Below are 15,235 nucleotides of genomic sequence, written 5' to 3' on the forward strand. Positions count from 1 at the left end.
GAAGAGTTAATGAGAATAAGGTAATTTCATAGCAAAAGCTGTTTTGTATTGAGTGACACATAATGAATGGCCTTAACAAAGAAGACAGTGCAACTGAGGATATAACTGTAAAGGTTAAGTCATTAAATGAATAGAAGGACATAAGTGTGACTGGTTCAGTAGATGACAGTGCTTATAAATCAGACATGAATGCACCTTTGAATGATGGGGACTAAAGTCCTATTGTAGATGAGATGATTAAAGTGTCATCTACATTGCATGGTGATGTGAGTGAAATGGATGAAAACAGTACTGAAGTGGGTGAGATCATTAAATTTAAGGAGGAGGAACCAAGTAGTGAAAGTCACCAAGAGCAAAAGTTTATGGCAAAACAGAAAAGTGGAAACGATGTTAAGGCAAATTATGAGTAGTTTGAGTAGTTCGTGTATGAAAGAAGACATAAGCAGGGTGGAAAAGAACACTGATAGCATTGTAACTGACATGGTTATCTTAAAGGATCAATTGAAGAAAGGAAAATGAGATTAGATAGTCAGCTCTAATCTTTCAAAATTAAATAAGATAGTTGGGCAGTAGTGAAAGATTGTGATGAAAAACTAAAGGAAATAGAGCAGAAAACTAAGGAAAAGTTAACAACAATGAGTAGTCAATGTATAGAGCAGACACACAAGCTTTTTGGAGGCTTCTGAAAAACAGCATAAAGTTTAAGTCAAAGCAGCCAGGAATTTTTGTGCTGGAATGTGGTTAAACTTGAAAATCAAATCTATCAAATTAAAAATGATTTTTAAATGAAGCTAGAAGCCATGTGTGCATTAGTGGTAGAGGAAAAAGTGGTAAAAGTAAATGAAAATGTAGATTCAAAATTGGCTTAAATAGAGAAAAAGATAGAAGATCTACAAAATCTAAATCATAGAATATGTAGTGTCCCAAACAGTCCTTTATTTATTAACTGTAAGAAATTTAATAATTTTGAATCATATGGGGAATTGCATCCACTGGATTTCATTTGGGAATTTAATGAATTGCCTGAAACATGGAGTGACATAAGAAAATTTCATTTGTGGGAAGATTTTTTAAAGGGGATGATTATGGATGGGCAGCTCAGGTAACTGATAGTTTTACTTCTTGGCAAAGCTTTCAGAAAGCTTTTTTAGATGAATATTCGTGCAAAAGAAAGCAGCAGAGAGCTTTGAATGGATTTGTTGGAGGAGAGAGAGATTTGACTCTCTGAAGGAGACTGAAAAAGGTTTGTCAGATCTGGAAAAACAAACTGAAACATTTCGACAAAGATCTAGGTAGTGAAAGAATAATTATGGGTTTAGAAGCTAATTTGCTGCAGAAAGTGAAAGAATTGCTTACACCTGCCCCTAGGGGTAATATTAGTGATTTCTTGAAGTATGTTGATGAAGTGGAGAGGGTGAAGCCCTCAGTGGAAGACAGTAAGAGGAATGTTGATGACAATCAATCAGGGAGAAAATGTGAGGTAAATAGGATGAACAGGACTAATTGCAATAGGAATGCAAGGAATGGCTGGGTGAAGGATAGCCAGGATTGACACACAAATGGTTCGTGAAATTCAAGTAAAAGAAATGGAGATGACTAATTCTGGATCAAACCATTTAAACTAGATAATGCTCTAGTTCTGGCTCACACTCCAGCAGGTAGTGATGAAGAGCCACTTGTATGTAAATGTGCTGTAAGGTAAGGTAAGGTAAGGTGAATGATAGTAGGAAGTTGAGTGTAATTTCAAATTCTAGTGAGATGTTGAATGATGATGTGGGTAGCAATGTTTATCCCATAAAAGAAGAGGAGCAACTTACTATAATAAAATCAAGGGATAAAACAGAGTGTGTTGCTGTTGCTCAGGATGTTCAAAGTGGCAAAATGGATGTTAAATTTTTAAGAGATAATAAGGAATTCAGGTGTTTTGATTTGTGGTCTAATACTGGAAACAAGGATTAACTAATTAGCCAAGTATTCGAGGACAATGAAAGTGACAGTGGCTCTGATTCTGACAGTAGTTGTGATGATGATGATGATAATAGCAATGACAAATACAGTAGTGATGAGCTTGAGGCAATTGAATTTATAATTGATAATGATGGCCATGTGGTAAGTAAGGTAAGAAAAAGGAGAATAATGTTAAGCCTAAAGAAGATTTAGAGTGTGAGAGTGGTAGTGAGGATGAGGATGAGGATCATGGTACCTTTCATTTGACTGCGTCTGATAAATTTGGTGAGCAGGATGATAGTTTTTTCCAGAGAAAGGATTAATGAGGATTTGTTGTATGAAGATCATATGGTAAGTAAAAAGTGGGTGTGGCACCTGTAGTGACTTGAATGGCATTTCACAGGCATTTTTTGAATCTATTAAGAACACTGGGGGGACAACACTGATGCTTGTTTCTGCAATAAAAATTATTGGTGCCTTTGGTAAGCTATCAAAGAGTGTGAAACAAGAGGTACTATTAACTGTGGAATTGGCAGGACAGCTGTTGGAGTCCAATTCCTTTGCGATTCAAAATTTCGGCATTGATGTAATATTTGGAACTAATTTTTTGTGCAAATGGTGTGTAAGTATTGATTTTACTAGTGGTAAGTTTAGTTTTAAGTACAACAGACGTAGGTACAAAATATAATTTTTGGGAAGATGTGGGCTAGTCTGTGGAAACTGAATTAGATATGCCATTAAGAGTTTTGACCACAGAAGAACAGGAGGAGGAAGGGGGGGGGGGGGGGGAAGAGAGAGAGAGAGAGAGAGAGAGAGAGAGAGAGAGAGAGAGAGAGAGAGAGAGAAAGGTTGGAGATAATAAGGAGAGTTGAGGATACTAAAGGTATTACCAATAGTCAAAGAGAGGAATTCAAAGGTATTCTCCTGAGCAACTGTAAGGCATTTTCAGACAGACCAGGTTTGTTAAAACGCTTTGAGTCCAAATTAAAGTTTAAGGATCATGAACCATTGTTCAAGAAACCGTATATCATTCCATTTTCAAAGAAGAAAGTGGTGAGAAAAGCAGTTCAAAAGATGGTCTCATGGAGGATTATTGAAAGGTCAACCAGCAGATATAACAACCTACTTGTCGTGGTAAAGAGGAGGAATGGTGGTGTCCGGTAGGTTCTGGATGCCAGGAAGTTGAATGAAATTGTAATAGGGGAGAGTGACAGATCAGCTAACATAGATGAAATTTTGCAAACGTTCCATGGATATAAATTTCTGTCATCTTTTGATGTGACTTGAGGCTATTGGAATATCAGTTTGGCCAAGGAATTTAGGCCATGTACAGCATTTTTAGATGAAGATGAATGTTAACAATGTGCTGCCATTTGGTCTGAACTTTAGTGTGTGTGTGTGTGTGTGTGTGTGTGTGTGTGTGTGTGTGTGTGTGTGTTTCTATCAGAGCTATTGACAAGCTGCTAGATGGGATATTAGCCAATGAAATAATGGTCTATGTAGATATACAGGTAGCAAGCAATGTAGATTCTGAATGAAGTACTGAGAGCTATGTATAGAGAAGGCATGAAACTAAAACTAAGTAAATCTTAATTTGTAATGAAGGAAATTTCATTTTTGGGTCACAGAATTAACGAGGAAGGTATACAGCCTGATCCAGAAAAGCTTGCTGCTATTGCAGATTTACCATCCCCAAATAACAAGAAGGTTCTTGAAGCTATGTTTGGCTTCTACCAAAGGTTCATATGAGATTGGTAATTTAACCATCCCTGCCTTGGTAATTTGTTGAAAGAGAATGTGGTGTGGAACTGGACAGAGGATTGTGAAGAGGCATTTCAGAGTGTGAAGAAAGAATTAGTAAATAGTAAGATGTGAGGACATCAAAATTCTTCACTGCCTTTCTGTATGAGTACTGATGCAAGTTTTTGTGGTTTGGAGGTAGAAATTTTCCTATTAGCACCTAATGAGATGGGGTTAGAACACAAAACTATTGCTTTTGCTAGCAGAATATCACAGTCACATGAAAAGGGCTATTATGTTCCAGAATTAGAGGCTTTGGTACATATTTTTAGATTTAAAAAGTTTGAGTACTATTTACTTGAACATAAGACCACAGTAATACAGATCATAAGGCTCATAATTATCTACAGAAGTGAAGGCTGAAACATTAGGTTAACTAGGTGGGCCTTGTATTTGCAGCAATTTGATATAGAGGTAAGGTATGTGAAAGAAAAATACGATATTGTGGCTGATGCATTATTTAGGATGCCAGCAGGGAAGAAGGATACTGACAGAGAGAATCATGAAGGACAAGTAAGGTTGTTTAATTTGCAGAGTGGGAAGGATGAGAAGCTTATTAGGAAACTTTGCAAGCAAATGAGAAGGAAGTTGAAAGAGAATCCAAATTTAAGGTTGTTTAAGCGCTATTACAGTTCAGACAACATGCCAAATGTGAAACAGTAGTATACTATACATTGTTTAGGAGGAAAAATTTGAATGATCAGGAATGGAAGTTATGCTTTCCTGAGCATGAGAGTTATGGACATTATGGGACCAGGGAAATAGTAGCTAAGATACAGGCAACATTAATACTTAAATTGTGGAGAGGGTTAAGCAGATACTAGAAAGGTGTGATAGATGTCACAGTAAAGACAACTGGTGTGCCATCAAAAGGCTTAATGCATTCTGTCTTTCCTAGCAAATCTAAAGAGCTTATAGGAGTGGACCTTGTAGGAACATTGCCTGCACCTACGAGAGGGTCATAAATTAATTTTTATTGTCTTTGACACATTTTCAAAATATGTAAAACTGTATCCAATTAAGAAGGCAAATACTAGTACTATAGTTGAGATGTTAACACCTGATTACTTTTGCAATATACGGGTTCCAAATTCACTTTTGTCTGACAATGGTCCACAATTTGTTTCAGAGAGGTTTGAACACTATGTCAATGCACAAAATAAAACATGTGAATATATCGACCTATTTTGCACAAGGTAACATGAAGGAAAGAGTAATTAAAGAGATTAATGGACTGCGCAGGGCTTATTGCAGTAAGAAACACACCGCTTGGGTTATATCAGGCATTTTGAAAACTTTATCAACAACTTACGGAACGAATCAACAGGATATGCCCCATGTGAGCTTATGTTCAATGAGAGACCCAGCAACATCAGAGAAGAAGTTTATTTTCCTCAGGTATGTGAAGTAGCACAGTGTGAAAAAATCAGATTAGTTAAAGAGATGATGAAAAAGAAAGGAGCAAGAAGGAAGAGAAGACATGACAAAGGAGTGACTACAACTAGTTTTAGAGTAGGTGACCTTGTCCTCATTAAAACCAAAGAAAAATCTAGCAAAGTAAATGATTTTGATTAAAAAGTTGTGCATGTGTATCATGGACCTTTCACAGTGATTTGCACTGCCCATGACAACTCTTGTGGATTGGATTACACAAAAACTAACAGGACTTTTGGGTGAAAGAATATTATTGACCTGAAACCCCATGTATCACCAATGATATGTTTGAATATTGATCCACAACAGTTTGAAACTGTATCTGAGCTTGGGTAGTATTCATTTTGTTAGGAGAACGGAGTGTGCATTGAACCAGAAGTAAGACATACAAGCAAGTAGGGCTTCAACAATCTGTGTTGAATTCATTATGTGGTAATAATGCTTACCCTGACTGTGTCACATTTTTCATGTTTCTTGAGGCAGTCAAACTCTTCTATCTTATATGTATCTTACAAGTGAATCAGAAACTGATTTTGTACAGTAGGATATTTTAGTGTTGTACAGTGGTACCATGCTTAAAGAATTTCTGTCAGACAAAAAGGTGAGGTAAACTGAAAATAAAAGGCTGAAATTATAATTAAATCTAGACCTTTACCTGCTTACAGGCATTGATAAATATCAATGGGTACAGTTGAAAAATCTGTGCCCCAACTGAGACTCAAACCCAGGACCTCCTACTTACATGGCAGATGCTCTATCTGACTGAGCCACTGGAGATACAGATGATAGTGCAACTGTAGGGACTTACCTTTAGCACACTCCCCATGAGACCCCACACTTTCTAACTTTCTGTCCACACAATACATTTGTAATGCCCCTGTGCATGATACTCTTTACTCACGGCAGTCAATCTACTGATTCCCATAAGATTTTGATCAATGTGAGTGCATCCACACTAAAGATGATCATTGGCCGATAAGACTTATCTATGTAAAGATGGTATTCATGTCCGAAAGAGCAGATACCATCTTCACAGCAAAATAAAAGGTGTCAGCATATGTGGAGGAAAAGCTGCAGATTATCTGAAAACTATAATTACATCTGAAGTAATCAGCAAATTGGTGCAGCAGCAGAGGCAATATGCAAAAAATTCATCTTAAATACTAAGTTCTTAATATTAATTTGGATGTAATAGAAGTGGTTGTGTTCACTGCCGTCAGTATATGGAGATAATCTACCTACAGAAGTGTGTCATGTACAGCCTTTTCTAATACTAAAGAATTACAATTTTAAACATAGTTTCCTGGAGTAATGTGTGTGCAAAGAGTAACCAAGATGTGTATGCACACGTATATCACCCTTCAGGCTAGCATCTCAAGCGATTTGTTGGAATAGAGTGAAATATTAGATTTTCTGAGTGATACTTTCGTCTGATTAGTAATGCGAAATAAGTTAGAATTGGCATAAGGATCTGTTAATGTCGAATGTTGTAATGGCGCGAGGGGCGAGGGAACAAAATCTTCAGAGAAATAGCATTGTGCAGATCGACACAGCCACCTGTCCTGAGAAGAACAGCTGCACACAATATGTCAATCACAGACAAGAGATGTGCAAGACTTGCACCCCAGTACCACACAATGTCTGGTCAGCAGGAAAATGTTAGAGTGTTTTTTCCATAGAATGAATTTTGCAAAAGAAAGGCAGAGCAGATGTTTGTTTATTTGATGAAGAAACAATAATGAAATAATAAAATAATTTACAATGTTAGGGTCTTAATGGTTAGGGATCCTGTCTCTGCAGTAGAAATATTTTTTGAGAATGCACTCCACTTGTTAACAAGGCAAGAAAGGTGAGCAAAATCATGGAGCTGACAGACATGATTAATGTAAAGTTAACTATGTACAAACAAATGTGGTGTAACTGTATTGAGTGTCTAAACACTGGGTACTGTGTATATTTTGCAATTTGTGATACTGGTCTCTGAATGAGAGCTTAACAGAAGAGCAATATTTTACTGAGGAACACATCATATAATGCTGCATCATTGGATCTATACTATATCTGAAAAGTTCTAATTTTGCTCTGAGGAATTATGAGCTTAAAGCGGCAATACTGGAACCAAGAACAGTAAGTTTGCTGATGCTAAAGTGATGTGGTGCTAGACTGATGTGAATATGTCTGACAGGCCAACTGTTTGGTAACATTGTGATTTTTGTGAGGATTTCATTTTCTGTTTGGATGAGAGTAGTACTCACAGCTGAGTAGAGAATTGGGACAATGATTTGGTACAACTTCCATCCCTTAATCTTGATTTGAATTATAACTGAGTTATGTGATGGTGACTATTCTTTTTTCATAACATAATGGTTAGTAAATTTATGTCACCACACATCTTAAGTTTTGCTAGAGATAATGTACCCATTTTTGACACTAGGGTGAGATTTTGCAAATGTGAGAGACACCCACATATCTCAGGTTTAACCAGTTTCAGACAGTTATGACTTACAGTAATGTTTTGTAGTGTGATATGCTCCTGATTTTATTACTTTTTCTAGTCACCACCTTTGTACTATAGTCAGTTTTAGTACTAATTATTGCAATGTTTTGAGAACTATGTAATGTGTTTATTTATGATGTAATGACTATCATTTGCCATTATTGTTAAACATTTATTAGACTTAGTAGTAAAAGTAAGTGTACTGAAGTAGGTACTTTGATTTTTTCTTTTATTGTTGCAGAGGAGAACCTCCTTCAAGGAAACTGATAGCAGTGCATGTCCTTACTAACTGCCACTTGGACCTGTTGAAGGCATGGACAACTTGGTGAGAAACTGTGTAAAAGCACATTAAAAGAGTGAAAGTTCTTGTGAAAATTACTAAACATTGAGGAAGTGAAATACTCTGTCAAAAATTGAACTCCAATGTGCAGTGTAATTTAACTTTTCCCTAGCCATGATGATTAATTTTTTGTTAAGCAAGAGGGGACACTTATAAAGTGACATTCATTTTGAAATTTGAGTCTTGTCTACCCAAAAAGGACAACACTTATTGTGAAGGTACATAATTTTTTGTACAAGTGTAACTTGTGGATATTTTGTGTGATTGTACAATGTACTGTACGTAAATATTTTGTATGGGAATTTTCATATGGCCAGTTCATATATGTATAAATTTGAAACAAAAAATGTTCTGTAGTTTTAATAAGATTTTGTATGTAATATTGTTTTTTGTGTATAGATTATTAACCCTAATTTCTGTGCTCACTTGTGGTCATGGAATTTTACAGTTAGCTATTTGCAATATCAATCTGGTCTATCCAATGAGAGGGTGATGTGACAGAGCAAACTGGGATATTTTTATTTCCCCTCTTGTTTTGTCATCTGCCTCCTTAGAATTTATTTTCTCACTTTTAACTAATTACCAATAACATACACGAATATAATCTGCATTTTCATAGAAGAGAAAGGTTGGCCCTCAGTTTTAAAGAATATAACACAGGATCTAATTTTGTGATTAATTCTATGTATGTAATTGATTTTCTAATTTATTTTGACTATTCCTAGTTAGTATCTTTTGTTGTAGGGTGAATTAGTAATTGTTTTGTAACAAATTTTATTGTTGAAGTATAAACAAATATACATTCTGGACTAATTATAAAGATTTGGGGGAACAAATAATAGTATTTTTAAAGGATCTATTTGAAAACATATTAGCAAAATGAGCCCTTAATTAATACCAAAGTAATTAACAGCATTGCCAAAAGAATTGTTTGCGTAACTATATTTGTTAATTTTGTAACTTAAACAATTAATTCAGTCAAACTCTTGCAGTAGACAAAACAGTTAAAAAGAACAATTTTTTTGTGTGTTCAGTTAATTTAATGAGTAAAGTTTTAATTGTAATTACCATAAGTTTAACTCCAAACAATATGTAGTTTCAGTACCTATTATTGTGACAGTATACAAGGGGCCAATTTGTGGGCTTGAGACAGTCAGTCCACAGCCGAGTTTCAGAAGAGAAACCCGTGTTGGTTAGAACAACAACAACAACAACAACAACAACAACGAATCACTGAAATAAGAGTAACATAATTAGGTTGTGTGTTAAAACAATGACAGTGTGTGCTCCATATGTATTTTTCTACTCTTGAAGAACTGTGAAGTTTGTGGTTACTTTTTTACTGCTTGTAGAAGTTCAATAGTAAACCATTGTAGCAGTATGTGGATGTTTGCCTGCAGACTATTAATGAGGCTTATGGAAAGTTAAAACAGTAGTGCACTGGTCATATGTAACTATGTATTATTGGGGGAAGGGGAATTACTGTGAAATGCAACTGTGCACTCTTTGACTACATTATTTAAAGCAGTCAGTGTTGTACTGCCCCAACTTATTTTTCAGCCCGTATCACAGAGCAGTACGTTGACACTGAGGACAACAAATTAAGAAAAAGAAGGCAAACTGTCACAATTGGAGGACAGGGTGGAGGTCTTACATTTTATGATAGCTGGTTCAGTCTCAGTCCCAGTGCTGGCTGTGCACTGGTTAGGAGGAGGCTAGTTGAGGGCCTGCAGCCAACCTGTTTGCATGCTCGACACAGTGCAGTTATGCCTGGGGGTTATGGTCTGGGGTACAATTTTGTACATGCTCAAGATTATGTAAATTTTTCTCTTTATCAACTGCCTATATACCCTGATTATTCATTTCTATGGAGGTGTTACCTGGGACAAGCTGTAATGTTACCTCTTGAACTTTTCACAACAATGAGAAGTGCTACCTCTGTTTAGTGTAGTGTAACTTCATCTAACGAGTTTCGTAAGTGTCAGAGGAGATCACTCATAGGAAGTAAAGTCTTCGACCTGTCCCCAAGTTATAGGAAGTGAAATTTGACTCGTGAGCTTACTACAATCAAATACATTTGTATTGAGAATGCCAATATTTGTAAAACATGAGTATGAGAAGAAATGTAAAATTTGTAAATCTCAAAAGTAGCAATTATTTTGAACATGATCATTTTTACTGATACCCTTTAATACATAATTAAACACAAAGTGCTTCTCAATGTACAGATAAAATTTGTTGATCTGTCAATCATTGTAATCTTTCATCATCAAATAAAATTTTAAATTTGTTCTGCATGGTGTCAGTTTCATTCTGTAGCAGATTTGTGATACCTGTCAGTTATGTGACTGCATAGAAGATATTGAGAAATTTTATCCTCATCCTCTGTCAATATCATTCACGTTTAGTGATTAACTGTCACAAGCCTTTAGACAATCATTGTACAAAAGAGCCAGCAGGCTTGTGGACTTTCTTTGCACCTCAAATAAAAAGCAAATGGTACATTATGCCAACACCACAATTCTGCCAAACTGAAGAATGCCATATTGACAGAAAAATGCCACACTGTAATGCTAAATGAAATGTTGCACCACACTCAGCAGTTCTGACAAAGACTGACTGAAGCCAAGACAGGCCAAGCCTTGGCCCACATGTCAAGAAAATGAGAGCGACCTTGATAAATCTCTTCAAATGTTATTTTTCTCTTTCATCTCCTATGACTGTCATCCAGAACTCATTGACACGGTCATGATTTCTGGCAAATTCTTTGAGGATTTTCTTTGCTGATCAGATCTCTAGAAATACTTAAAAACTCTCAAGCAAAGGCATTGCAATTAGGGAACGTCAAACACTTTCATCTTTGGAAACTAGTTCACTGGTATTTTTCCTTTTTTAGAACCATTCATTTTTACTCTTTCACAGCTCCTCTTCCGCCTTACTGTGAATGCTAAATGAATATTCCGTTGATTTCCAGATGAAATATCAAATATGCAAATATACTACTTCCACATGAAAAATTAATTTACCATCTAATGTCGACTGTCTGTATACTTAGCTGAATTCCTTCTCACGTAGCATCATGTTAGTCAAGTAACACAATGGGCCTGAGACTGCAAGCCACGTACAAAGAAGTTAGAGGAGTGATCAGAAGTGCAGATGCCACAATGTGTTTACGATCCAGTGCATACCACCCTCATTGCCATTCACTTTTGAGGGAAGCTTATGACAAAAGCAAGTCCAGTGTTTTGACAAGAGCTAAGAAACTGTATACTAAATTAAAAGCTTTGTATCAGCAATTGTCAGAGCTAAATAAATATTCTGGCAGAGGATCATAACCTCCGAAGTGAAAACAAAGAAAAATTTCCCAAAACCTTGGTGACATTCCATGTGCCTTTGCTTTGATGATATTTATAATGGATGAAGACAGCTTTTCCTCAGTTAACAATTGAGAAGGATCCCTGGGTTCATTGAAGGGACCAGTTATCAGTTATTTGACAAAGACATTCTGAGCAAGAAGAGGCAGCCATTAATACATGAGATTAGAGCAAGTATGACATTCCACAATTTAGTGAATTGTGTGTCAGTGTACTTCAAATATAGGTTCTAAACACAAATGTATTTGAAATTTGAAAGAACGAAAAAAATCAATACTAATCCACTTCTGATAATTTTATGCATATTTTGGTTGCTTAACTTACTAGGGAAAAGGGTTGGAAGAAGTTGTCCATGCTACTCACGCTGAATGAATCTAGCTAAATCATTGGTTTCTGACACAAACATACAAAATTCCATGGCATTTAAAGGCATGTGTGTTTTGAATGAAAATATTTTGTTATGAGACCCTTATTTATCCTGCAGGCATAAGGTATACCAGAGTATGATCAGTTTTTGAATTAACTGCACATTTGCTTCTTAAAGAATGAACTCATGCAGTACATTTTTGTATCTATCCTGCTAGATATAGGGGGAAAAGCCACTTGGCTGTTGAGAAAGTTTATGTTCTGTGATTAAGCTCAATTACAACTACAAGAACATACTGCAGTTCATTCTATGTCTACCTTCTGTACCACTACTTATATCTAAGCATGATCATGTGCCACTCCACAGACTGAAGCACCTTATTTGGCTTTAAGAACTGTTGGATGTTTGAATGCTTGTATCAGGTAGTAACATTGGTATTACAAGTGTGGCTTTGTGGAAACTATGATCTCATTTATGGTTCAAAAATGGTTCAAATGGCTCTGAGCACTATGGGACTTAACGTCTGAGGTCATTAGTCCCCTAGAACTTTGAACTAATTAAACCTAACTAACCTAAGGACATCACAAACGTAGATGTCCGAGGCAGGATTCGAACCTGCGACAGTAGCGGTCTTGCGGTTCCAGACTGCAGCGCCTTTCACCGCACGGCCACTTTGGCCAGCTCATTTATGATTCTTGCACCTTGCTCTGTCATCTTAATTTTCTGCATCTTAAACAAAATCTACACTGAACCATGAAGTATAAATCCACAGGATTCAAGTAGAAATTGGTTGAATCCCAAAATTGGACTAAAATGAGAGTATGTCTTAAGGGATTTGATTTGTATACAAGAAAACTTGATCACCTGTAAGCTATGATGTAAAAATAGCTCTGCCTCCTTTTCTGATTCTTTCCCACTGTCAGTGTCTCCACCATGTCTCAGCAGCTCAGAAGTTCTGGAGGGTCGAACTTTTTTCCCCTTATCCACATTTTTAACAATTTGGTCCAAAATCTGATCTCCCCTCCAAGTCTGGAAGTTTTCAGAATGCAGTCTTTCCTTCTCATTCCACATGCTAAGTCTCCCCTGACCCAGGTTCTGGGTGACTTTACCAAAACCTACCCCTCTTCCTACACCTCTCCAGTCCTTTTCCTTAACCCCTCTTCCTTCCCCTTGAACCCTTCTGCCTGAAGAAGGAGCCACTGGCTCCAAAAGCTTGCCTGTTACAACCATCTTATGTGTGTGTTCTGCTGCCACTTGGTGAGAAGATTTTTATCTATCCAATTAAAAAATTGGAAAAATCTCGATTTGGTTTATTTCACTGAAATGGCTTAAAACAATTAGCAAGCAATAATAATGTTAAAGTAATATCTTGGCACATTTGATGAAAGGGTGTGGGATAAAATTTTGATAGTTGTGCAAATGAAACAATTGTTATCACGAAGTGAAATCATGATTATCACATTATTAGCAAAAAAGACATAGTCCTAATTGAGGGAACACATTAAACCTATGGTCAGAATTGAAATCAAACTGGTCATTTGATTCAGACTGCAAGTCTTCAAAGTAAAGCTTGAAGTTAAAGAAATTCCATAAGAATGATTTTATTGTTCTTACACATAGCCTCAAGGCTGCAGCTCAATCTCACGTAGTCACTACAGATGGAATCTGAAGTGACTGAAGAATGGTCACTGGCTGCACAGTGATGACATTCCAAGAGGCCAAGCCTGAATTAGCTTGACATCTTTCCAAGTCTCAGTTCACGTGCGCTGCCTGAATCACAGAACAATGGCGGACACTCCTGATAAGTAATTTTGGATTGAATGTTACTGAAAGTAAAAATCTCACTTCTGTGTTCTGTGCTTCTTACTCTGTTCAGAGTGGCTGGTCCCCTTGCCAAAGGTTTTCCCCAGGTTCTTAACGAGTAACATGCATTCTACCATTTTGTGCTGAAAAAGGCAGCTCACTATCTGTTAGCCAAATCAATGGGTGCTCATTGGGACAGTCTAGGTTCTCTCTCTAATTCCCTGTTTATTTATATTAACCAGTCTGGGTGTGTCTTGTGTTGTCTGAACAGTTAGTCTTTGTGTAGTCAACATTCATCAATAGCTCATGCTTTCAAATGCTTCCAAAACTTCATGTCCTCACTCAATTTAAAGGATGTTATCTATAGCATCCAGTGGATTCAAAGAAAGCACTGTCTCCTGCATTTAGTGCACAACAGTGGTTTCCAGTGTGTCACTCAGAACAGAGACCCTGTGCTTTTCACATCTGGTCTGTGTAACAGTTGTTTCCCTGTGCCTTTTGCCACAGGAAGCTGTTGCCCATTTGGCACCCAAGTGTGGGGCTAACAAAATAGCGGACAGTGGTGGACTGTGTGGCACTGACACACACAAAAAAGGTTTGATTTGATTTTCAAACAGAAGAAAACTGACCATTTTAAATGCAGGCTCAGGCATCATTGAAGGAGGATGTTAGCCAGTCATTACGTAATGGAAGTGACTTATTTTCTGTCATAACCAACATACTTGGCAATCTCAAAAACCATGGCCGTTAAATCAGCCCACAAGTTTCACTTTTGGAATGGTCAGATTGACTTTCTACCTCTAAAAATTTGAGTGATGCCAGTGAAGAAGAAGATGAGTGCTGTCACAGAGATGCCAAAGTGATCAAGAGATGACATAGGGTCCACTGCAGCAGTAACATAGTGGGAGACCTGTGTTGGTTACTCCAGTGATACTGCAACATGCAGTTCATTGGAAGGAAACTGGTACAAGATAAGTGAAGAAGGAGAGAGAAAAAGTGAAAGGCCGTGGACACATCAGGTGCATTCAAAAACAAAAGACATAGAGAATGTAAAATGAAAACTGCTGAAAGGATAGTAGTGCCACTGCCCACAGAAGGTGTGGCAGACATTATTAGAGCACTGCACTCCCCAACTCTACCTTTTTTTTTGTGGGGTTTAAGGGCGCTCAACTACTGAGGTCATTAGTGCCCAGTCACAATTGTTAGAGCACATAGAATCTAGTAAAACTCAAGGGGAGGGGGGGACACCAGAAAGTCCTTGCAAAGATGCAGATAAAATAAGTAAAAGAGTTAGATGTCTTTGGACAAGCCAGTCAACGTTATAAAACGCAGAACACGTGCAGCTGCTCGAGCGTCATCAGCTAAAATATCCGGTAAAGTAGATGGCAGGAACAGGACAAAACGAGACTGACTAAAGTGGGGACACGACAGTAAAACATGGCGCACTGTTAATGCTTGACCACAAGGGCACTGCGGGGCTGGGTCACCAGAGAGCAGGTAGCGGTGGCTAAACCGGCAATGCCCAATCCGCAACCTGGTCAGAAGGACCTCTTCTCGCCGAGATGGTTTGGAGGAGGTTGTCCAAGCAGTTGGCAGCGGTTTTACTGCCCGGAGCTTGTTTCCTTGAAGGGATGACCAAGCATCCCACCACAACGACACAAGCCTCTTACAAA

At 37.3% G+C, this 15,235-nt stretch overlaps 1 protein-coding gene across 1 annotated transcript in view; it reads left to right on the forward strand.

Annotated features, from left to right (window-relative positions):
- The first annotated feature begins 1,079 nt into the window (after positions 1–1,079).
- The window catches only part of LOC126440396 (trichohyalin-like), a 105,363-nt gene continuing 91,207 nt past the window's right edge, over positions 1,080–15,235 (forward strand). Inside the window, exons 1-2 of the mRNA XM_050090669.1 lie at positions 1,080–1,102; positions 1,968–2,109. Of these exons, the coding sequence (XP_049946626.1) occupies positions 1,080–1,102; positions 1,968–2,109 (165 nt within the window). The remainder of the gene's footprint in view (positions 1,103–1,967; positions 2,110–15,235) is intronic.

The sequence above is a fragment of the Schistocerca serialis genome, unplaced genomic scaffold (genome assembly GCF_023864345.2).
Source record: "Schistocerca serialis cubense isolate TAMUIC-IGC-003099 unplaced genomic scaffold, iqSchSeri2.2 HiC_scaffold_1363, whole genome shotgun sequence".
Taxonomy (NCBI): domain Eukaryota; kingdom Metazoa; phylum Arthropoda; class Insecta; order Orthoptera; family Acrididae; genus Schistocerca; species Schistocerca serialis.